This window comes from Salvelinus sp. IW2-2015, linkage group LG15 (genome assembly GCF_002910315.2).
Source record: "Salvelinus sp. IW2-2015 linkage group LG15, ASM291031v2, whole genome shotgun sequence".
NCBI classification, from domain to species: domain Eukaryota; kingdom Metazoa; phylum Chordata; class Actinopteri; order Salmoniformes; family Salmonidae; genus Salvelinus; species Salvelinus sp. IW2-2015.
The window spans coordinates 8,287,235-8,311,810 of NC_036855.1; the positions used below are offsets into that span (position 1 = coordinate 8,287,235).

Consider the following 24,576-nt stretch of genomic DNA (forward strand, 5'->3'; position numbering starts at 1 on the left):
CACACACACACACACACACACACACACACACACACACACACACACACACACACACACACACACACACACACACACACACACACACACAGAGCTCAGACTATCAGGAAGCTTCTAATTAAAGGCCATGCTAGAATGCACCGTAGAGACCCCAGACGAGCCATGTTCATCTCAATGTGAATGAATGTAAGAGTACTGGTGATTACGAGGAGGGCAGCAAGACATTTCATATGGCTATGAAGAGCAAGCACACCCCAATTTGTCCATGAATAGATGTTACTATGAGCACTGTTCAAGATCATGTTTGGGCTCCCTAGTGGTGCAGCGGTCTAAGGCACAATTTGTTCTTAACTGACTTGCCTAGTTAAATAAACATGTTTATCATGGCTTGTTGTAAGTACTGATGTTGCCATAGCTGCTGACTGTAGTATTCATATTTCCATATTTAATCATACAACATTTTTCAGGAATCTTTTCTGAAGCACTGTAATTATTCTAGCCAAAATATTTAGTCTATATTTAGTCAAATGTGATTGACTGAAATATTAAAGGTTGTACAAATACAATGTGGGTCCCTTTGCTGTACAGAACTTAGGTAAGATGAGATGGTGCGGTACATTTATGTCGACCAATGATATCATGAACATTTGGTAGAGAAACACTGCCACTAACTAAAACTTTGTTTTCTTGTTTATTCATAACAATAAAATGCTTAAATGTCTCCATTGTCATAATCAATGAATATGTCAATATTCAGCCACAATGGAACTGTAATGTTAATCCGACAAGCATTGTAACATGACTGAAAATAGCATAACAAGTCCTTCTATTTCAGGTGACTTCTGGCGGTATGGGAGGGGTCTTGACTGGAGATGTTCATAAACCAAGTAAAAAACTTCTGACATGTTCTGACAGTGATGATGAAGGGATGGCAAATGGTGGCATAGCAGGAAGGTTGGCATAGCAAGAACCTTGGAATGCTGTGAACTGTGAGGTTGTGAGTTCATATCCCAGGTGCAGACATGTTGAATACTAATAACTGTACAAACTAACATGCCCAATGTCATCTAGTGTGTCAAAAGGTTGAAAACATAGTATGATAAAAGCACTGTGTGTGTATAACTAGTTCCGTATACTTGTTTTTGTTGTCAAATTGAGCAAACACATCATGTTAAGTTGATGGTAGTTGATGCCAACGTTTTCTCGTGTTGGAGCTAAGTTTTGTCACCAACAAAAAAATGTAAACTTCAGGTAGCACAAAAAAAAGGGCTGTGGAACCAGTTCCGTAATTATATTTAGTTGAAACAACTCGATTTTTTATATTTTTTATTACAGTTTACCCTTGTTCAACTGATAAAGATTTTGAAAATAGATTTCATGTTTGAGGAAAAAGCTATTGCTGGACTACAGCTATTAGAATGGTGCATACGATTTACCGTTTTTTTCTATCAAAAGTACACTACCGGTCAAAAGTTTTAGAACACCTACTCATTCAATGTTTTTTCTTTATTTTTAATATTTTCTACATTGTAGAATAGTAGTGAAGACATCAAAACTATGAAATAACACGTATCATGTAGTAACCAAAAAAGTGTTAAACAAATCAAAATATATTTATATTTGAGATTGTTCAAATAGTCATCCTTTGCCTTGATGACAGCTTTGCACACTCTTGGCATTCTCTCAACCAGCTTCATGAGGTAGTTACCTGGTATGTATTTCAATTAACAGGTATGCCTTCTTAAAAGTTAATCTGTGGAATTTCTTTCCTTCTTAATGTGTTTGAGACAATCAGTTGTGTTGTGACAAGGTAGGGGTGGTATACAGAAGATAGCCCTATTTGGTAAAAGACCAAGTCCATATTATAGCAAGAACAGCTCAAATAAGCAAAGAGAAACGAGAGTCCATCATTACTTTAAGACATGAAGCTCATTCAATACGGAAATATTCAAGAAATTTTTGCGTTTCTTTAAGCGCAGTCATAAAAACCATCAAGTGCTATGATGAAACTGGCTCTCATGAGGACCGCCACAGGAATAGAAGACCCAGAGTTACCTCTGCTGCAGAGGGTAAGTTCATTAGAGTTAACTGCAACTCAGATTGCAGCCCAAATAAATGCTTCACAGAGTTCAAGTAACAGACACATCTCAACATCAACTTTTCATAGGAGACTGCATGAATCAGGCCTTCATGGTCGAATTGCTGAAAAGAAACCACTACTAAAGGACACCAATAATAATCAGAGACTTGCTTGGGCCAAGAAACACGAGCAATGGACATTAGACCGGTGGAAATCTGTCCTTTGGTCTGATGAGTCCAAATCACGATGAGTCCAAATCACGAGTCACGATTTTTGGTTCCAACCGCTGTGTCTTTGTGAGATGCAGAGTGGGTGAACGGATTATCTCTGCATGTGTGGTTCCCACTGTGAAGCATGGAGGAGATGTGATGGTGTGGGGGTGCTTTGCTGGTGACACTGAATGTGATTTATTTGAATGTGAATGTGATTCAAGGCACACTTGAATGTGATTCAAGGCACACTTAACCAGCATGGATACCACAGCATTCTGCAGCGATACGCCATCCCATCTGGTTTGCGCTTATGACCTAAAATGACCTCAAATACACCTCCAGGTTGTGTAAGGGCTATTTGACCAAGGAGAGTGATGGAGTACTGCATCAGATGACCTGGCCTCCACAATCACCCGACCTCAACCCAATTGAGATGGTTTGGGGATGAGTTGGACCACAGAGTGATGGGAAAGCAGCCAGCAAGTGCTCAGCATATGTGGGAACTCCTTCAAGACTGTTGGAAAAGAATTTCTCATGAAGCTGGTTGAGAGAATGCCAAGAGTGTGCAAAGCTGTCATCAAGGCAAAGGGTGGCTACTTTGAAGAATCTAAAATATAAAACATGTAAAAAGTAACCACTTTTTTGTTATTTCATAGTTTTGATGTCTTCACTATTATTGTACAATGTGGAAAATAGTAAAAATAAAGATAAACCATTGAATGAGTAGGTGTGTCGAAACTTTTGACTGGTAMTGTATATATTTGGCATTAATGATTGTAGAGGATGTCTTCATTAATCACAGCTTTCATTACACATTGGATATATATTATGGAAATTATAGATTTTCTGTACATTTTGTTGGGTAATGTAAGTGTATTGCCTAATGTGAAAAYTGWGTAATCYACTGTAATTTACAGTACTGTAGCATATTACTTTTAGCACGTCTAAAGGAGATATGAAACACGCATCTTGCATTGTTTACTATTGGCTTGACTGGTAGTTAAAATGACTCAATTGAAAACATGTATGTTGTGCTTTGGTGATTAAACCAATGTTCTCAATACATTTCACAAACGTAGATTTTGAATAAATGGTTGTGTGGTGAAACATGTTTACAATCCAAATGAATGTACAGTGACAGGTTTTGAATGAAAGGCATTACAAGTGTGACCAGTTTGTAGTTTTGTACTAAGAGTTGTGAAAATGTACCACATACTTGCAGTATGTGAGTAAAATCTCTTGGGAAGCAAAGCCCCCCCCCAAAACAAAGCCATATTACAACCTATGTGTTGTGATAATTGTGTTGTTTGCTCTATAACCTGTTAGTTCATATGAATTGCCACAGTGATATATAGTCCTAAGGCCGAGACAATAAGAAGACACAGTGGCAGAATAAATTCAACCACACCTTGTTTTTATCACCAAACCGGATAGCAACCTCTGTCCAGTGAAGTCCACAAAGCATATTGCATGTAACAAACAGTTACATGACCTACAGTATGGTCAAGCAAGTTAATGTTTCCGACATTTTCAAATCACTAAACAACTATTGATTTAGAAGTCGCCAAGAAAACAGAAGCTGCCTCCGCTATTCCAGCACCATTTCAACTTCAACATCATCAAATCACCTCTGCTTAGTCTAATACAGTAAAAACTAAAAGATGCCAAAAACAATTTAGTCCAATCAACGTAAGCTAAATATGATGCGGTTGTCCATGGTTCTGATTTCTGTGTGTGTGCGCATTCGTGCAAGTAGAAAAACATGTTGACTCACCCTACTTGTAGAGAAATGCCAATGCCATCCTCCCCTCTTTCATGTTGATGAAATGGTCTATGACTCTGTCATACAGTATACGCTTCAAGTTTTTGTTGGCTAAAATGCTTGCTCGCTATCCTAACTTCCATTCATGGGCAACGTTAGCTAGTTAACATTAGACTTTTACATCTAGCTACATATTGAACTTCCATCCTCTCAGGCCAGCGGTACAACAATGTATGAATTAATGGTTGGATCAGAATTGCCGTTACAATCATTGGCCAGTACGGAGAATTAAGTAAAACCACAACTCCAAATCTCCATACATGGCTGATTTAGGAAAGGGCCAATTTTAGCTAGCTGGCTAGCTAGCCACCTGAAGACAACAACAATTCCAAGATGCAACACTTCAAGTTTTTCTGTCAATGACGTATGCTCTCAATGGGATTTGATAGTAGTGACTCCAAATCCAAGCTGGCTTCCATTGACACTTTTTTTTGGTGCGCCAGAACCATTTACAGTTGAGCTCGCAAAGTTTAGCTCAACACTGATTGGCTAATACCTTTTATGTCAAGGGAGGCCAAATATTGCTGGCTTCCCTTGCCTTCAATGCTATGGGCGGCAACATTGTCATACTCATTTGGACCAAACAGCATCAGATAGATGGCCTACACGTAGAGAGACAGAGGGATGCTGTTTCACCAGCTCGGATGCTTTCTCCTGTGAGATACATGTATCCTCTTGTGAATTGAAGGAAAATTATGAAACACAGAGAGACGAAAGATAAAATGTATGTTTTTCAAATGATTTATTGGTACATTTTTGGGGGAAGCCTGGCTTCTCTTGGCATCCATGAATACACGCCACCGCATACTTGAGAAAATAGTACCAAAGCAGGCCACGTTTTTCCTTTTCTCAAATCTGAAGTAGAATTGCAAAAATTATCTACATGTATAAAAACAGGTCAGAGGTGTCCAGGAGAACCGAAGTGTCCTCTTTTGAGCCATTCATTCTACAAGGTCAGGTCATTCAGGGAGTAGCTCCTCTTTATAGCTACTTCTCCCAGTCCCAATAACACAATGGTTGAATTCCTATTCTCCCTCAGAGACCTAGTGATTAAAGGGACACCTCTCCAGAAGATTCCATCATTCTTGATGTGAGATGGGGGTCTGGAGGGGTACGCCAACCCCCCAAAGGGGTGCTCTGTGGCCCTCTGTGGTGAACAGACTGGTCTGAATGGGCCCCTTTCAAGGGAAAGAAAAGAGCCTCACCAGAGGTTGGTTTTGGGATCTGTCTCATTGATCCAGCTGCCTTTGAAATGAATGTATTGGCCCAGTTTCCGCTGTTCATATGGAGTATGGACAATGGCACTCAGCCTTTATTATAGCGCTGTACTATTCAAGGAATGCCTCATAATGCCTGAGTTTGAGTATGACTCCCCTGTCGCACAACTCATCACCTCACTCCAACATACAAGGACATCAGAGGACAGGCAAAGCAAATCAATAGAGAATGGCTAAATTATTTTCAGTCGGTACAAGGACTTCCATTTAGTCTAAAGTGTCACTCGAGGCTAAATAAAAAGATATGACGACAAAACAATATTGAATGCTATCTCGAGCCTCTGGTTTACAATGAAGCCGAAAATGTGTCCTCAAAAGTGACTAGATGGAGGCCTTGGAAAGCCAAAATGAACACAAGTTATTTACAGTGAGGGGCTTATCAGAGCAATTACATTATCAGTGTACTTGACAGGCTGATGCTAAGCCACACCCTGTTAGGAGCACAACCAGGACAGAGCCAAATGTGAGGAAGACATCAGGAATGAAAAGGCCAGTTACTAAAGTGAATTTCCTTATTTGTTTCTGTTTAACTTTGGAACTGTAAAATGCTGTTGCCTGTAGCCAGTTTACACATGCTACTGTAACTCCTGAAATAAATAAAAGCAGTGGTGTAGTGTCATAATGTAAACAAACAGCAATGCTATGTATTACATTCAAGCAGCACTTTTCACTGAGGTCTTAAAACACTCAAAATTGCATGGGGTTAATTCATCCCATCCACTGACAATATGTAGCATCCACCTGGGTGATGCACAGCAGCCATTTTGGATTGTAAATAACATGGTGGGCTTTTCAACACATGGGTCGTGTTCCCCTGCTCAGACGTTACATGCATCCACCAATGATTGTGTGCCACATCATCAACTGTGCCCTCGGGGACCAGATTGCTATAACACGATGTGGTTAGCTGATACAACACCTGGATAGGTATTTTATGTAAGATCTGGCATGCGTCAGCATGACTGACTGACTGTCATCAGATTCCTGCTTACCATAATCAGAGAGTGAGTCTAACTTTCCTCCACATTAAACCAAATAAGTTAAACATAGGTTGTAATAATACATGACAAAGAAAATTACAAAACAAATGCCACTTTATTTAAATTCAAGACTCAGACAATGTATAAAAATCAGTCGGTTTTTCCTCTCAGTAAAAATAAGTAATTACTTGCCTGTTATAGTCTACAGAGAACTGTTAAATCATTGAGAATAATTTCACTATACACACACACAGCGTGCMAAACAGTATAAACTCACTGTTGTCAAAACCACATTCAAACAGGAAAGAATGGTTCTCCTGTTATGATTTTAAGAAAAGAGCACAGAGAGGTGTCGATACCGAGAGAGGGACAATATAGGGACACATGGTTGTGTTCCCCTGCTCAGGTGTTGTTGATGCATGCCAATCTTACAGTTCCTGGATTGGTATTTTACGTATCAGCTATCCATGTTATAGAAATCTGGTGCTAGACTCCACAGTCGATGTCATGGCACTTAAAGGAAAAATCCATTCAAAAACTATAATTTGGTATTTTTTTCCTTAGTCCACTTTTGATACAGTCCCAAAGAGTTTTGCATGTCAGCAGTAAAGTTTTCAAGATATTGGACTTTCAAGAAGCAAAGTTGTCACTTGAAACTTCATGATGAAGTGACACTTGGCTTCTTAAAAGTCCAATATCTTGAAAACTTTACTGCTGACATGCAAAACACTTTGGGACTGTATCAACAGTGGACTAAGGGAAAAAAAATACCAAATTATAGTTTTTGAGTGGAGTTTTCCTTTAACCCATGCAACATCTGAGCAGGGTAACTCAGCCCTTTACACAGGGAGTGAACACACATATCAGACAATACTGAATCACTAGGAAATAATTCAAATTGAAGCTAATGTTTTTCACTGGTAACATATGGATTAATGAGTCTGGACACTATTCTCACATGGCCTAACTCTTTCTAATCATCATCCAACAGCTGCCTGAAGGTATGATCAATTTAGTTATAAAGTCAAATACTACAACAGATGCCATCGTAATAATAATGCTGATTATGGTTTGGATTTATATAGAGCCTTTCTACCGAGGTACTGAAAGCACTTTACATAGTAAGTGGGAAACTCACCTCATCCACAACCAATGATGACTCACTATATTAACACTTGTCCATTGGAAAATTGCTGCATTATTGAGTCAGAAACTGGCAACATTATCAGAGCTTTCGAGAAGAGGTACATACATGTATGCCATGCCTCTAGTGGCACTCTTCATTCCCTCCTACAGTGGGTCATTCCTACAGCGGGTCATTCCTGCAGCGGGTCATTCCTACAGTGGGTCATTCCTGCAGCGGGTCATTCCTACAGTGGGTCCCTCCTACAGTGGGTCATTCCTGCAGTGGGTCATTCCTGCAGTGGGTCCCTCCTACAGTGGGTCATTCCTGCAGTGGGTCCCTCCTACAGTGGGTCATTCCTGCAGTGGGTCNCAGTGGGTCATTCCTGCAGTGGGTCCCTCCTACAGTGGGTCATTCCTGCAGTGGGTCCCTCCTACAGTGGGTCATTCCTGCAGTGGGTCACTCCTACAGTGGGTCCCTCCTACAGTGGGTCATTCCTACAGTGGGTCCCTCCTACAGTGGGTCATTCCTGCAGTGGGTCCCTCCTACAGTGGGTCATTCCTGCAGTGGGTCCCTCCTACAGTGGGTCATTCCTACAGTGGGTCCCTCCTACAGTGGGTCATTCCTGCAGTGGGTCCCTCCTACAGTGGGTCATTCCCACATTTGCTTTTCCTTGTGCTGCGCTACAACTTGGCCAATTAGCAACCAGTAAGTCAGTAAATGGAAATTCTTGAGATCGAAAACAAATTCTAAAAAACACAAAATTATTTTAATTTAAAGACAAACTAAACCAGAAATAATAAACACATGGAAATGTAGAAATACTTTTGAACCCCAAAATATATATAWAAAAAATAAAATAAAAGAAATCGCAAATGGTGACAGACGAGACAAACAATGCATTTTTGGCCAATGCATTGTAAAAGTATGTCAGCTAATCCTTGATTGACATGTCATGGAACAAATTAAAGATACAATTTGCAATTGATTTGTCTTGAAAACATTTCTGAACTGAAACATTGTACAGTCCAATAACACATTGTTTGGTGTTAAGATGAGAAATTATTAGCTACAGGCCCTCAAATACTGTATATACTGAACAGAAATATAAACACAACATGCAACAATTTCAGTGAGTTTCCAGAGTTACAGTTCATAAGAGGAAATCAGTCAATTGAAATAAATGAATTAGGCCCAGCCATTGGTGGGCACAGGGCCACCCACTGGGGAGACAGCTTTTCCCCACAAAAGGGCTTTATTACAGACAGGAATACTCCTCAGTTTCATCAGCTGTCTGGATGGCTGGCCTCAGACAATCCCACAGGTGAAGATGCCGGATGTGGAGGTTCTGGGCTGGTGTGGTTAAAAGTGGTCTGCGGTTGTGAGGCCGGTTGGACGTACAGCCAAATTCTCTAAAACGTAATTGGAGGCGGTTTATGGTAGAGAAATGGACTTTAAATTCTCTGGCAACAGCTCTGGTGGACATTCCTGCAGTCTGCATGCCAATTGCACGCTCCCTCAAAACTTGACACATCTGTGGAATTGTGTTGTGTGACAAAACCGCACATTTTAGAGTAGCCTTTTATTATCCYCAGCACAAGGTGCACCTGTGTAATGATCATGCTGTTTAATCAGCTTCTTGTTATGGCACACCTGTCTGGTGGATGGATTATCTTGGCAAAGGAGAAATGCTCACTAACAGGGACGTAAACAAATTTGTGCATATGGAACATTTCCGGGATTTTTTTATTTCAGCTCATGAAATCAACACTTTACATGTTGCATTTATATTTTTGTTCAGTATACAATAAATGCATTTTTTTTATTATTTTTTTTACTTCAAACGTGGTGTTCGTAGAGGTTCAATAAATCTTCTGTTGAACTAGTCACGAGGCATAGGGCTGGTAATAAGAGCCATGTGCAGCCGTTAACCGTTGAAGGTAACAATTTAAATCACGGACACCAAACACTTTCATCATAAGAACAAGCTGAAATGAGGCARGATTGATACATTCATAGTGTGCACACTCCCCACCTTTCAAGAGAGGAACATGTTAAGGTAAGACTGACAGAAAGCCTTCACAGGAAACAAAACAATGATTTTGTCATCCGATATAATGCTGTGTAAACATGTTAAAGGTTGACTCAGCGAAATGACTTTGCCACGAGCAGCACCGCAGATATTGAGATGAGCGAGATGCAAGATTTCACTGTCACACAGTATCTGTGCATGTGCATGGGTTCGCTTCACGCTGTTCACAGTTTGGTAGCCAGGGCACCAAAACAGCGAAGAAGTTGAGCTTCGCGCTTCAATGCTCTTAGTTGTTGTGGAAATTGACCAACTATGCTGTTTACTTTCTGCATCTACGTCACATCGCTGAGTCTACATATCAATACGGAGTTAGTGTTACGATAACCATTGACCAAAACAACCTCTCTGAACTCTGATGGGTATACTACAAAGATCAAGGGGGCTCCCGAGTGGTGCAGCGGTCTAAGGCACTGCATCTCACTACAGACACCCTGGTTCGAATCCAGGCTGTATCACAACCAGCCGTAATTGGGAGTTCCATAGGGCGTCGCACAATTGGCCCAGCCTCGTCCGGGTTTGTAAATAAGAATTTGTTCTTAACTGACTTGCCTAGTTAAAGGTTAATAAGATCAAAGAGTTAGCTAGCTTACTTGCCTAAATATTCTGAAATACATTTTTAGTTTTTTAGAAAGATATGCTTGAAATGGGCATAGTCTAACTGACCAAAAATACATATCTACATATAGCGTTCTTAATGATCCAGAAAATTGATTGTTGTTTATCAGTTAGCAGGCTAACTCATTGATCCTGCTTTGTAGTATACCCCTCTGGACTTCAAGTAGACATAGGCCTACAATCAGAGTAGTGTCCAGACACAACTGTCTTTTATCCCTGAACGGGCTGGACAATCATCCCTGTGTTCAAGCACATGACTCTGTGTGTGTGTGCATGCATGTCAGTAAGCCTGTGAAAGTCTTGCTGTACATAAAATATATGCACAAGCCGTATGAGTACACACTTGTGCTCCATTGAGTCCTCATTGGGACTCTGAAGACAGAAGGCCGCAGAGTTGCTGTATGTTCAAAACTAGCAGACATCAAATCTAAAGCCCACTGGAAGGGTCAGTCTTACTTGGCATCTCTTTCAAAAAAAATATTCATAAATTCACAGATAATCATAGTTTCTCTACTGGCTCTACAATGGGTGGAGGAGGGGAGAAGAGAGTTGAGGAGGGGAGAGTGATGAAGCGCCGAGGAGAGTGGAGGAGGGTCGAGGGTGGAGTTGGGTCGAGGAGGGGAGAGGGTGGAGGGGAGAGTGGAGGAAAAGAGTCTGTGGCTTATAAGTGGCAGTTGACTTAAATCTTCTCTTGATCAAAAGGCCCTTTTAGTTTTTAACCGCTAGGCTACCTACTGCCCACGGGCATAATGTATGCCAACATGACAGCAGGGATCTTACTCACATCACATAGATACATACACATGACACATACACACATGCCAATCTTAGTTAATCCAGAACTAAAGTCTTGTGTAATTGGTAAAATGCTCATTTAAGTTCTGGTTCCACACGTTAAGAGAAGATATCGAAAAAGGATCGGACCCGGAACGAAGACCTCCACCTTCTCTCTCTCTCTCTGCAGGTTACGGGCAAGTCTATGGGCCAAATGTCCTCTCTCCTTCCGAAACACCTGCGAAATCGTGATTTGTCCAAAGTACCGGAACTAATGCCGCTGGTTATTTCACGCATCCCATTGCATCATTACAGATCTACGATACATTTGTTTACTTTAGTCTGCACACACGAGTATTAATCTACAGGGCTCACCWGTAAAAGAGACATTGGTCTCCGTGTGATTTCCCTGTCAAACTAAAAGATTAAATAAAACATCTACAGATGCTATTCCCTTGAACAGGCCCTGTGTGCTGCCCTACCTGACTGCTGTCACAACTTGTCAGAAGGGGCACAAGTTTCTCTCAGCAGTTCCAATATGGCTCAGTTTGTACCAGGGTCAGGAAAATGGGGGGGGTAATATACCTCACAAATCATAAGTACACATTGCACAGTTTCAAGTGATGGGATCTCAGCAGGGAATGTCCCAGTGAGGTTCCCCTCCTCCTCCAGCAGGAATAGCATTGCCTCCAGCTGTCCCTTCTCAAACCGTGACTTGCGAGCAGCGGTTTAGCTCTCATGTCCCATCACACAATCCACAGGTCCCAAGCCCCACCACAGTATGCAGAGACAAGGTCGTTTCTGCTGCTCTGTTTAAGACTGTACGCACACTGAGTGTACAAAGTATTATGAACACCTGCTCTTTCCATGACAGACTGACCAAGGAAATCCAGGTGAAAGCTACTGTATGATCCCTTACTGATGACACTTGTTAAATCCACTTCAAAATCAGTGTAGATGAAGGGGAGATGACAGGTTAAAGGACTTTTAAGCTTTGAGACATGGATGGTGTATGTGTGCCATTCAGAGGGTGAATGGGCAAGACCAAATATTTAAGTGCCTTTGAACGGGGTATGGTAGTAGGTGCCAGGCACACTGGTTTGAGTGTGTCAAGAACTGCAACGCTGCTGGGTTTTTCATTAACAGTTTTCCATCTGTATCAAGAATGGTCCACCCCCCAAAGGACATCCAGCCAACTTGATATACATTTGGGAAGCACTGGATTCAACATGGGCCAGCATCCCTGTGGAACACTTTCGACACCATGCCCCGACGAATTGAGGCAACTCAATATTAGGAAGGTGTAGGGCTGTGGCGGTAATGAAATTGTCAGCCGGTGAAAATAACTGCCGGTCTTACTGTATTTGACCGTCAATTTACATAAACACGTTTAGCATCTCCTGGCATCCACGCATAGTCTACAAGCCACTGATGGAGAACTTTGGAACATCTACATTTTAAAAAGTCTAATAAATCTATGTAATATAGCCTACACCATCACGATAAATCCATTACAGGTCTAAAGAAACATGATATGAAGAATAGGTAGCCTATTTCAGAAGAGCAGAATCTGGCTATGCCATATGGCTCTGGGCGTACATAAGATTTGCTTAGAATTCCGTGGTATTATTTTACAGTATGAAGAATACAATTGAACATAGCTGAATAAAACACAAAGGACATTTTCTTCAAACGATTTCTGTGGGAGAGCGCACACATGGCTATTCTGTGTTAAGAGGTTAACAAAGAAACAAGTTCTCCTATATGCTTCATTTAGTTATTTCTGCAACCTTAGTTGTGATAAACGTTGGGCTATATGTTTAGATTTTTAATACATTCTAAGCCTGCATGATGCAACTAATGAGGATTTGAAAAGAATTGCATGAAAGGCATGACCTCTGCTTTGTTTCTTGTGTAGGCTGCACACACTTCATCAGTCTCTCGTTCACAATTTGACAAGCACTTGAATTTCCCAGCAGCATCCCCCTTGTGTGGACGTAATGCCCCCTAAAAAAACCATGCCTTTTGCAGCCAAAGTGGACGTTATGCCCTTGGGCTGAATATAATAATTATAATTCCCTTCTCCCGGCTGCCAATCACCTTGCTCCAAAGTACCTCTCACTCACATGGCTCTCTCAGATATCTCAATTATTTTTAACCAGTGCCCGTCATGTAATCGTGTCCTTCTCACAGGCATCTCAGCTAAGTAGGCTACAAGTGAAGACAGATATATCGGGGACGCAACTGCGCTCGTCCCGCTTATCGAATTCCGAGGCGCATATTGAAGATGTTAGAAGAACTGTCCACATTTACTTTTCGTCAGCCAACAAGATGAGTAGGCCAAACGAAGGGCAAAAACACTAGCCTATGTCAATCTGCTATCCACCGTACCACAAAAGTTTACCTATTCTATTGGTCAACTTGCCCTTCTGTGCATAAATATTCTAAACATAGTCTGGGACAGTTATGGGATGCGATAGATCCCAAATTAATACAACCACTCACATCAACATTTATTTTAAAAGCAATGAGGCTGATGCAACAGATCAGAACGTTTAACTTAAAATGTTGATAAATTAGGCTATTTCTTCACATTATAAGCTGAGCAATGTGCACACGGCAGTAGCCTATCAGCGCACATGTTCCTAAATATAATCAATTAGCGGGAAAACACTGTTCTCAAAAGTGACCGCAAATGTGATTATGCATGTAATGCTTTATTATAAAGTTTTATTTTTATGGTGAAAATGATCTTCCCCAAACTTAGGCTCTACACTGGTTGTAAAGAGGATTAACATGCTTCATTTGAAGAAGTTATCTGGCCACTCTAGATGTGATAAAACCTTATCAAAACATACAGGCCTATGGGCTAGGCGACATGAGCAGTGCGACTATAATCTGAAAAAGTCGCAAAAACCCCCCGCATGTGCTATTTGCCTTACTGCATACACTTGGCATCATTCACAAGTTATAATACATCATTCACAAGTGATAGGCTAATATTGTCACCTATCAGACTATTCTTGATTTAATCTTGTCTTTACATATACGTGAAATTTGTTTTGATTTAGAATGGACCATTATAATGCACCTGTCACAGAACAGTGGCAGGGGGAAAAAACTACATGTCATCTATGCACTTAAATGCTTTTCCCGTGGTTAATTTTCATGCCAGCCAGGTAGGCTATACTCCTGTTGTAAAGAGAAGCAATGTACTTTATATTAGAAAAGTTGAGAAATAAATATAGCATGCATAGCCTATAGAAAAAGCTGATGGAATTCTCCTATTTTTAATAGAATAGGATGGTGCAATTCTAAGATGCCGTAGCAGTAGGACGTGTGTGTTTGTCTTATCCCGTGTCTTATCCAGTGTAAATAGCCGCTCTTTTTCGTATACATCTTAATCTCACTTTCTATCTACGAACTAAATATACTTTCCTGCAACCTGCCTCACCCAATGTGGTACGGATCTGCTATTTTTATTCCTTTTTATTAACTGGAACTTCCATCAGGAGGTAGCCAGCTAACTAGCTAATAGTCTTTGTTAGCCATGGCTAGCGGTCTTCACCTTTTTCTCAGTCACCAGCCAGCCAGCCAGCCTTAGCTCGGACAACACCTGCCTGTCTGCTAAGCACGATATGAGCCCAGAGCATACCGGACTGCTTCTCTCTACCAATCACCGGATTCCTGCCGCTCTGGATCATTACACCGGATCATCGTGGTTAGCTAGTTGCAAACGAGTGGCTACTGTTAGCTAACGCCTCTGTCCCGAAGCAAGCACCAGCTAGCCTCGATCTAGGCCCATATACCAGCTAATTCTAGGGCTACAACACCTCCTTTGTCAATTGGTCTGGACCCTTTATTGTCGACACGGAGCCTGCTCTTAAATACAAGTAAAACTAAATGCATGCTCTTCAACCGATTGCTGCCCGCACCCGCCCGCCTGTCTAGCATCACGACACTGGACAGTTCTGACTTAGAATATGTGGACAACTACAAATACCTAGGTGTCTGGTTAGACTGTAAACTCTCCCTCCAGACTCACATGGACTTCTTATGGCTGCAGGGGCAGTATTGAGAAGCTTGGATGAAAGGTGCACAGAGTTGCCCATAGTAAACTGCCTGCTCCTCAGTCCCAGTTGCTAATATATGCATATTATTATTCGTATTGGATAGAAAACACTCTGAAGTTTCTAAAACTGTTTGAATGATGTCTGTGAGCATAACATAACTCATATGGCAGGCAAAAACCTGAGAAAAAATCCAAACAGGAAGAAGGAATTCTGAGGTTGATCGATTTTCAACCAAGACCCTATTGAATACACAGTGGGATATGGATGAGTTTGCACTTCCTACGGTTTCCACTAGATGTCAACAGTCTGTAGAACCTTGTCTGATGCCTCTACTGTGAAGTGGGGCCGAAGGAGACAGGTCTATCATGACCTGACCATGCTCTGACCATGCGCGTTCACATGATGGAGCTCTGTTCCATCGCACATCTGAAGTCAATGTAATTCTCCGGTTGGAACGTTACTGAAGATTTATGTTAAAAACATTCTAAAGATTGATTTAATACATCATTTGACATGTTTCTGACTGTTACGGAACTTTTTGACATTTTGTCTGCTTTTAGTGAACGAGCTTCCTGACTTTGGATTTGTTGACCAAAAACGCTAACAAAAATAGCTATTTGGACATAAATKATGGACATTACCGAACAAAACGAACATTTCTTGTTGAAGTGGGAGTCCTGGGAGTGCATTCCGACGAAGATCAGCAAAGGTCAGTGAAGATTTATAATGCTTTTTATGAGTTTTGTTGACTGCACAATTTGGCGGGTAACTGTGGCTTCCTTTTGTGGCTGAACGCTGTTCTCAGATTATTGAATATTGTGCTTTTGCCGTAAAGCTTTTGAAATCTGACAGAGGTTGCATTAAGAACAAGTGTATCTTTAATTCTATGTAAAACATGTATCTTTCATCAAAGTTTATGATGAGTATTTATGTTATTTGACGTGGCTCTGCAATTTCTCCGGATATTTTGGAGGCATTTCTGAACATGGCGCCAATGTAAACTGAGGTTTTTGGATATAAATATTAACTTTATCGAACAAAACATATATGTATTGTGTAACATGAAGTCCTATGAGTGTCATCTGACGAAGATCATCAAAGGTTAGTGATTAATTTTATCTCTATTTCTGATTTTTGTGACTCTTGTTTTTGGCTGGGAAAATGACTGTTTGTCTGTGATTTTGCAGTGACCTAACATAATCGTTTGTGGTGCTTTCGCTGTAAAGCCTATTTGAAATCGGACACTTTGGTGGGATTAACAACAAGATTACATTTAAAATGGTATAAGATACATGTATGTTTGAGGAATTTTAATTATGAGATTTCTGTTGTTTGAATTTGGCGCCCTGCACTTTCACTGGCTAATGTCATATCATCCCGTTAACGGGATTGCAGCCATAAGAATTAAGCATCTCCAATCCAAAATTACATCTAGAATCGGCTTCCTATTTCGCAACAAAGCATCCTTCACTCATGCTATCTTACAGAACCTTGACTTCGGCGATGTAATTTACAAAATAGCCCCCAACACTACTCAGCAAACTGGATGTAGTCTATCACAGTGCCATCCATCTTGTCACCAAAGCCCCATATACTACCCATCACTGCAACTTGTATGCTCTCATTGGCTGGCCCTCGCTTCATATTTGTTGCCAAACCCACTGGCTCCAGGTCATATATAAGTCTTGCTAGTTAAAGCCCCACCTTATCTCAGCTCACCGGTCACCACAGCAGCACCCACCTGTAGCACGTGCTCCAGCAGGTATATTTCACTGGTCATCTCCAAAGCCAACTCCTCCTTTGGCCACCTTTCCTTCCAGTTCTCTGCTGCCAATGACTGGAACGAATTGCAAAAAATAACTGAAGTTGGAGTCTTATATCTCCCCCACTAACTTTAAGCATCAGCTGTCAGAGCAGGTTACCGATCATTGCACCTGTACACAGCCCATCTGTAAATAGCCCACCGAACTACTTCATCCCCATATTTGTTTTGTTTTTTTGTTGCTTCTTTGCACCCCAGTACCTCTACTTGCACATTCATCTTCTCCACATCTATCACTCCAGTGTTAATGCTCAATTTTAATTACTTCACCACTTTGGTCTATTTATTGCCTTACCTCCCTAATCTTACTACATTTGCACACACTGTATATTTATTTTTCTATAGTGTTATTGACTGTACGTTTGTTTATCCCATGTGTAACTCTGTTGTTTGTGTCGCACTGCTTTGCTCCATCTTGGACTGGTCGCATTTCTAAATGAGAAGTTGTTCTCAACTGGCCTACCTGGTTAAATAAAGGTGAAATAAAAAATTAAAATAGAGGCCATCAAAACTGTTTTCTCACGCAATTGCATAGCCTATAGAAATGTTGCACATGAGCTCACATGGAGTGTTTGATTTTCGATTTCTTTGCATTGATGTCAGAGTGACTAGAGGGACAATAGAGTGCTGAGTACCAGGCAGTAAGCAAGTTTGGTAGGCTACTAATGACCATCAGCAGCAGAGCTTGGAGAAGTCTAGTTACCGTGACTAAATGGTCACATGGAATTTGACTGCTGTCATGAACGCCAGTGTGGCGGTAATACGGTCACCATAACAGCCCCTAGGAAGGTGTTCTTAATGTTTTGTACACTCAGTGTATATTATCATTACTCTCATTTACATTAGTCTCTTGGTAAGGATTTGTGAATCCTGCTCTCAAAAATAAGGTTATAAAAAAAAGGTTTAGAGTCATCCATGGAGGAAGCACTGGGGGTGAACGAGGAGCTCTGCTGATGAACGAGGAGCTCTGCTGATAGGATCATGAGTGACAGGGCTGTGGCAGGGGAGTTGTCATTAGGGCACCTGCCCCACACAGTCACTTCTGAAAGGGCCTGGAACAGAGCCTTGTGGGACACCACACTGACCCTGGGGCAATGCTGCTATGCCGCCATAAGATACTGATGATAGAAGAGGCCGAATATTGATGTGGAGAAGAGGCAGGCAGCGATCCACCAGGTGAAGAAGGAGAGGAGGCCGCGGAAAAGCAGGGGGGTGAACACTGTCCGCAGGCCCCCGAGAGCCACTGACAGGTGGGCCTCCACCTCCGGCCCTGGAGCTGCAGCTGGTGCTGCCACCATGGCAGGGTCAGAGTCCAGCGGACAAGGGAAGTCTTCCTCAGGGTACACCCCCCAGGAGTGTCCACCTATAACACAGAGTAGGGGGGTACGTTAGCAGAGTGGTGGGCTAAAGACTGCTGTTAAAACATTCAATATACTGTACAGATAATCATTTCTGATGATGGTACCAAACTCACCTAAGGTTTTTAGCAGCAAGGTTGTATGCAGCAACATCACCAAGGGTGCCACATACTGCAGTGCGATTACACATAGGTAGTAGAAAATACGGGCCACCTGGAAAGCACAAGAAAAGAGTAAAGACGGAGTCATCAAACCCAGTGATTTTTGTGCCATTGAAATCCTTGGGCGGGGCTCTTAAGTATTTTGTTTCCTAAAACACAAGGCCAAATCTACACTGGAGTTACTTGCAAGAAGGCAGTGAATGTTCCTGTGTGGCCGAGTCACAGGTTTGATCAGCCAAGACCTCAGAAAAATAATTGTAGACTTCCACAAGTCTGGTTCATCCTTGGGAGCAATTTCCAAACGCCTGAAGGTACAACGTTCATCTGTACAAACAATAGTACGCAAGTATAAACACCATGGGACCACGCAGCCATCATACCGCTCAGGAAGGAGACGTGTTCTGTCTGTTCGAAAAGTGCAAATCAATCCCAGAACAGCAGCAAAGGACCTTGTGAAGATGCTGGAGGAAACAGGTACAAAAGTATCTATATCCACAGTAAAACGAGTCCTATAAATCGACATAACCTAAAAGGCCACTCAGCAATGAAGAAGCCACTGCTCCACAACCGCCATAAAAAAGCCAGACTACGGTTTGCAACTGCACATGGGGACAAAGATCGTACTTTTTGGAGAAATGTCCTCTGGTCTGATGAAACAAAAATAGAACTGTTTGGCCATAATGACCATCGTTATGTTTGGAGGAAAAAGGGGGAGGCTTGCAAGCCAAAGAACACCATCCCAACCGTGAAGCACAGGGGTGGCATGTTGTGGGGGTGCTTTGCTGCAGGAGAGACTGGTGCACTTCACAAAATAGATGGCATCATGAGGACACCAAGCATACTTCCAACATTGTGGTTAAAATGGCTTAAGGACAACAAAGTCAAGGTATTGGGAGTGGCCATCACAAAGCCCTGACCTCAATCCTATAGAAAATGTGTGGGCAGAACTGAAAAAGCGTGTGCGAGCAAGGAGGCCAACAAACGTGACTCAGGTACACCAGCTCTGTCAGGAAGAATGGGCCAAAATTCACCCAACTTATTGTGGGAAGCTCGTGGAAGGCTACCCAAAACGTTTGTYCAAAGTTAAACAATTTAAAGGCAATGCTACCAAATACTTATTGAGTGTATGTAAACTTCTGACCCACTGGGAATGTGATGAAAGAAATAAAAGCTGAAATAAATCATTCTCTCTACTATTCTGACATTTCACATTCTTAAAATAAAGTGGTGATCCTAACTGACCTAAGACAGAAATTCTTACTTGGATTAAATGTCAGGAATTGTGAAAAACTGAGTTTAAATGTATTTGGCTAAGGTGTATGTAAACCTCCGACTTCAACTGTACACTACCGTTCAAACGTTTGGGGTTAATTAGAAATGTCCTTGTTTTTTAAAGCACATTTTTTTGTCCATTAAAATAACATCAAATTGATCAGAAAAAACCTGCCGTTTCCAGTTACAATAGTCATTTTCAACATTAACAACGTGTACACTGTATTTCAGATCAATTTGATGTTATTTTAAATGGACAAAAAAAAAAAAAGTGCTTTTCTTTCAAAAACAAGGACATTTCTAAGTGACCCCAAACTTTTGAATGGTACTGTATATAAATCGCAGGAAATTGGCTTAAAAATAAATCTTTTTTTTTTTTAATACAGAAATTCAACTGCACAGACAGGCCGACCGCGCCATTACCACACCCCTGCTACACCCACCACTTAAGCCACTTTTAGATCCAGAAAAACAATGGGGTTTTAGAGTTATCATACTCTGCCCATCTGTCAAGGCCAAATTATTGTCCAATTCAAGGTGCTAGACTTGGGACGATAAACCGAAAATTACAGACACCGACATTGCCTCCATTGTTACCGAAGCATTTTTCTTACGTCTGTAATTTTGCTACATAACGTTCCTGTAGATTGTTCTAAAACCATTATTTGGTCAACATTAATAGCCTATGCACAAAGATGTCGGCATTTCTCTGAAGAGCCAAAAATAAATCTGATCATTCTGGATCCTATTTTGACAGGTTGCACACTGTATTTGTTTGTTATTGGGCCAAATAGTTACATTTATCATGATATTACTTTTTGTCCATATTGCCCAAATCTAACAATTCCCCCCAAAAAACTTTAGCATAATGTATCGCTGATTTGTTATCGAAGAACATTGGTCAATTTAATTGCGAATTTTTTCCTCTCCATTTTGCTCAGATCTGCAACCTATCTCTCACCATCTTCTGCAGGTCGACAGTGCTGATGCGTCCCGCCTCCTTCTTCATCTGCTCCACGCCCTTCTGGGCCAGGCTGAGGTAGGCCTGGAGGTGGTGCCTCATCATAGCCAGGCGCAGCACACACAGCAGCAGGATGGTCCATAAACGCAACGTATCGTACGTCTCCTCAGTCATCCTGGTGGGGAGAGGAGAAACAGAGAGAGTCAATGTGCGAGAGAGAAAGAAAGAGTGTGTGAGTCAGTGTGAGGGAAAATGATTGGCTAAGTCAAGTCAACCCAAGTCAATAGCGTGAGAGGAAGAGAGAAAAGGTGAGGGTAGGAAAGAAGAGAAGTGGGGTGGGGTGACAGGGAGAGGTGGAAAGAGAGGAGATGGGAAGCTGCTTTACATGATGCAACTTATTACAAATATGTCAAACATTGGAAAGGCCTGGTCCTTTGACCTTGGATGTGCCGTGTCAACACCATACATGTGGTTGAAAAGCACTGGGAAAACATGAAATGACAAACGAAGCAACCCAGAGGTGAACTTACAAAGGCACACTCTCCTTCCCCAGGGTAGGGTTCAGGATGTAGTCCTTGGTTATGGGCTTGACCCACAACAATACCATAATAAGAGGGGCCAGGAAGTTGATATGAAGCAAGGTCCTGGGAGACAGGAATAACATAAATACGTCACACATTTTTGTCAGCAAAAGCCTTGCCCTATCCAAGAGTCCTTGAGAAAAGTGAATGAGTCCTCATAGGATGTCTCCCCACTCCAATATGTGTTAACTGCACTGATCTAAAAACAACATAACACTCACACAACTACTGCAGCAAACTCATAGATGAATGGGAAAACAGCAGCTGTTGAACTGTGGTCTGGTTGAGGAGGAAGGAAGACAAAGGAAGAGAGGAACTCACTGTGTGACTTTAGCTGTGGTCAGGTTGAGGGCGTCCAGGTGCATTTGGGCCAATCGTAGGCCAGGGAAGGTGAGAAATGCACCAATCAGAGAGCAGAGCAGGGCCAGGATCAGCTTAAAGGTGAGTTTAGATATGGGACCCCTACAGAAAAGAACAGAGACACAGTCATAATGGGTTAAAGTCTACTTTACATTCATGTGTCAAAACACACAGTCCAGGAGTCATTTAGATTCATGACACCATGCATACTGATAGAAGAAGCTCTTACTTACTGGGACTCCAACCCCTGGTTCTCTAAAAAATGTGTGGCACTTTCAGAGAAATTTGCAAAACCTAGAATGAAATAAAAACATCTCTATATTTTAATTTGTCCTACCAATACCAGAAAATCAACAATTACAGTATATTAGAAAAATGGATTCAACTATGGTCCTGGGGAACCACAGGGTTTGCATACTATTCTATCCTATCACTAACACACCTAGCTTGGGGAGTTTAATTGTATGTGTTAGCACTGGGCTGGAACAACAGCCAGACCAGCCTGTGAGTCCTAAGGKTTATATTCATATGGAAGCAACGTTTTGCACTAATGAATAGGTTCCAGGCGCAGAACTGAAGAAGTGCTATCTAGCCGTACTGACAGACGGTTCATGGCCCACTCACCTGTCTCCAGGCCAAACTCCAGGTAGTTCTCGGTGACGATGAGGATGGCCATGGCTTTGACGAAGAAGAAGAAAGCGAAGGTGATGCAGAGTGAGCGCTCACCGCCCTCCTCCAGCTTGAAGTAGAAGGCCGTCAGGGAGAACAGAGTCTTACTGTGGGGCACGGGAGTTAAGGAACACACCAGCAGAAACACACAACTCATGAAATATAGCCTACAAATCATACTTCTGAGCGCCAAGGCTGTGCAGAGATCAAAAATCAAAATCAAACTTTGTCACATGTGCTGAATACAACATGTGTAAACCTTACGGTGAAATACTTACTTACAAGCCCTTAACCAACAGTGCAGTTCAAGAAAGAGTTAAGAAAATATTTACCAAATAAACTCAAGTAAACAATTATAAAAAGTAACAAAATAAAACAACAACGAGGCTATATACAGGGGGTACTGGAACCGAGTCAATGTGCGGAGATACAGGTTAGTCAAGGTCATTTGTACATGTAGGTAGGGGTGAAGTGACTATGCATCCTACACATGTTTCTGGAGTAATGGTGGTGGCTCATTAACATAATATACCAGATGTATCAGAAGCACTACTGCATTGTGACCCGCAACACACACACAGTCTAGCGTCTGTCTCCCTCCTCAACAGTAGCTGTCATACATTACCCTGGGGTTCAATGGGCCAGGCTTCCTCAGACCTAGAATGGTATTTTTTTGCTGTGTCTGGCTGTAGTGATTCTAGTGGGCTAAGTAAAGACACATCGTGTTTCTAGAGCTGGCCTGGCTCTCCACGGAGAGGGAGCTCAGCCTTTATTTCACAAACCAATGTCTCAGGGCATTCTGAATGGGGGAATCCAATGGACTTTTTCTGTGGGGTCACAACCGGGATACTAAAGGCTGCATTTTAAAAAGTTACTTGACAATTTTGAGCTAGCCTCTCAAAAGAGCAATGCAGCCCCATTGACAGAGCTGTCAGTGAGGCTGCTGCTAACGTACCCCTAAACACRATCTGGGAAGCAGCCACAGAAAGTAAGGTGCAAATATTGCAGCAGCATTTCTGTAAGAGTAGCTTTTGCCCATTCCAGTTATACCATCACTGATTGTCTTGATAAGTCCAGGCTAACCAACGTCTACTTGATGTGTATTAGTTTGGSTATTCAACGTTTATCAACATTTATAGAAACCCTTTCTGTTAGGTGCAAACTCAGAGCTCAGGAACAATCATGAGTTCTAATACTGAGCCACTGCCAAMTGTGTGTTTTTCCTAACTTGCACGAAAAAAATTTGATCTGCTAAATACATTCAAAGTTAGCCGTTTTAAGATTCCATTCCATGGCTGAGTTGCGTCAAGTCGAGGTTAACACAGCAGGTGCCTGGCTGCAGCCTCTGGCTCTTTACCACACCAAGAGGGTTGCTGGAGATGGGAATCTGAAATCAAGTGTGGCATTAACACACAGACCATCGCATCCCCATCATCATCTTCATCATCTTCATCATCCATCCAGCCGTGCTCCCCCCTCCTCCTCCTCCCACCACCTCAAAGTCTCTTATTTTCCCAGGCAAATCAATCTGGTGGGCTGTGAAAATTGGGCATCCAATCTTCCTCAGCAGGTAGGCAGGAAATGACATGCCTTCCAACCGCACTCAGCCAGTTCCGACAGGGAGTGTGGGAAAGATTGACTGTGGCGAAGGATAACGCGTATGATATAGTGACGTGTCAGTGGAAGAAAGTAACAGGTAGGGGGAGACAGGTGGTGGCAGGCAGTGGTTGGAGCCGTGTCTGTCAGTTTATGGCCACTAACTGCCTGCTCTCCTGATGCTCCCTGACTACTGAAATGGAGCCTGGAAACAATCAAGGCTCTCACTCAGGTTTTTTTCTGTTAACCAGCAACAGAAGGGATGATTCTCAGTGTGTGTGTGGGATACTACTGAAACGCTTTTACTACCGGTAGGTCTTTAACTCAGAAATGTTTGATTTGGCTTGACGGTGCTACTAGGTGAGATCAAATTGAACCTTCAACATCCTCTAGACAAATGTCAAATTGAYTTGATATAAAAAGAGTGATTGAAAGAGAGAAGGATGTATTGACTGAAGGATACATGACAAAGGCAAGGACCAGCAGGCACCACACCACGCTGATGTTCATCTCTCCTGAGGGCTGGGCCACAGTGTAGTACAGCTCTGTGATCAGATACACCACTGTGGATGCCACCGTGAAGTCCACCAGCCACTGGAACTCTGGGAAGTAGTGCAACGCTGCAGAGACCAGGAGCAAGGGGAAGAGGAGGAGCAGGGGGAAGAGGAGGAGCAGGGGGAAGAGGAGGAGCAGGGGGAAGAGGAGGAGCAGGTGGAAGAGGATTAGTTTGTTAATTCATGACAGTAGTTCT

General features: G+C 42.0%; 1 protein-coding gene across 3 annotated transcripts in view; it reads right to left on the reverse strand.

The window, feature by feature from the left end:
* Window positions 1-9,218: 9,218 nt before the first annotated feature.
* Window positions 9,219-24,576, reverse strand: part of LOC111973678 (transmembrane protein 161B-like) — a 33,714-nt gene continuing 18,356 nt past the window's right edge. For 2 of the 3 annotated variants that reach the window (XM_024001055.3, XM_070446911.1), the window contains 8 exons: window positions 24,289-24,445; window positions 22,185-22,336; window positions 21,794-21,854; window positions 21,522-21,662; window positions 21,150-21,263; window positions 20,620-20,794; window positions 18,342-18,438; window positions 9,219-18,230 (listed from right to left, as the gene is read on the reverse strand). In XM_024001055.3, the coding sequence (XP_023856823.1) occupies window positions 17,968-18,230; window positions 18,342-18,438; window positions 20,620-20,794; window positions 21,150-21,263; window positions 21,522-21,662; window positions 21,794-21,854; window positions 22,185-22,336; window positions 24,289-24,445 (1,160 nt within the window). In that variant the 3' untranslated portion in view covers window positions 9,219-17,967. The remainder of the gene's footprint in view (window positions 18,231-18,341; window positions 18,439-20,619; window positions 20,795-21,149; window positions 21,264-21,521; window positions 21,663-21,793; window positions 21,855-22,184; window positions 22,337-24,288; window positions 24,446-24,576) is intronic. The other variant, XM_024001056.3, reaches the window with a different exon arrangement.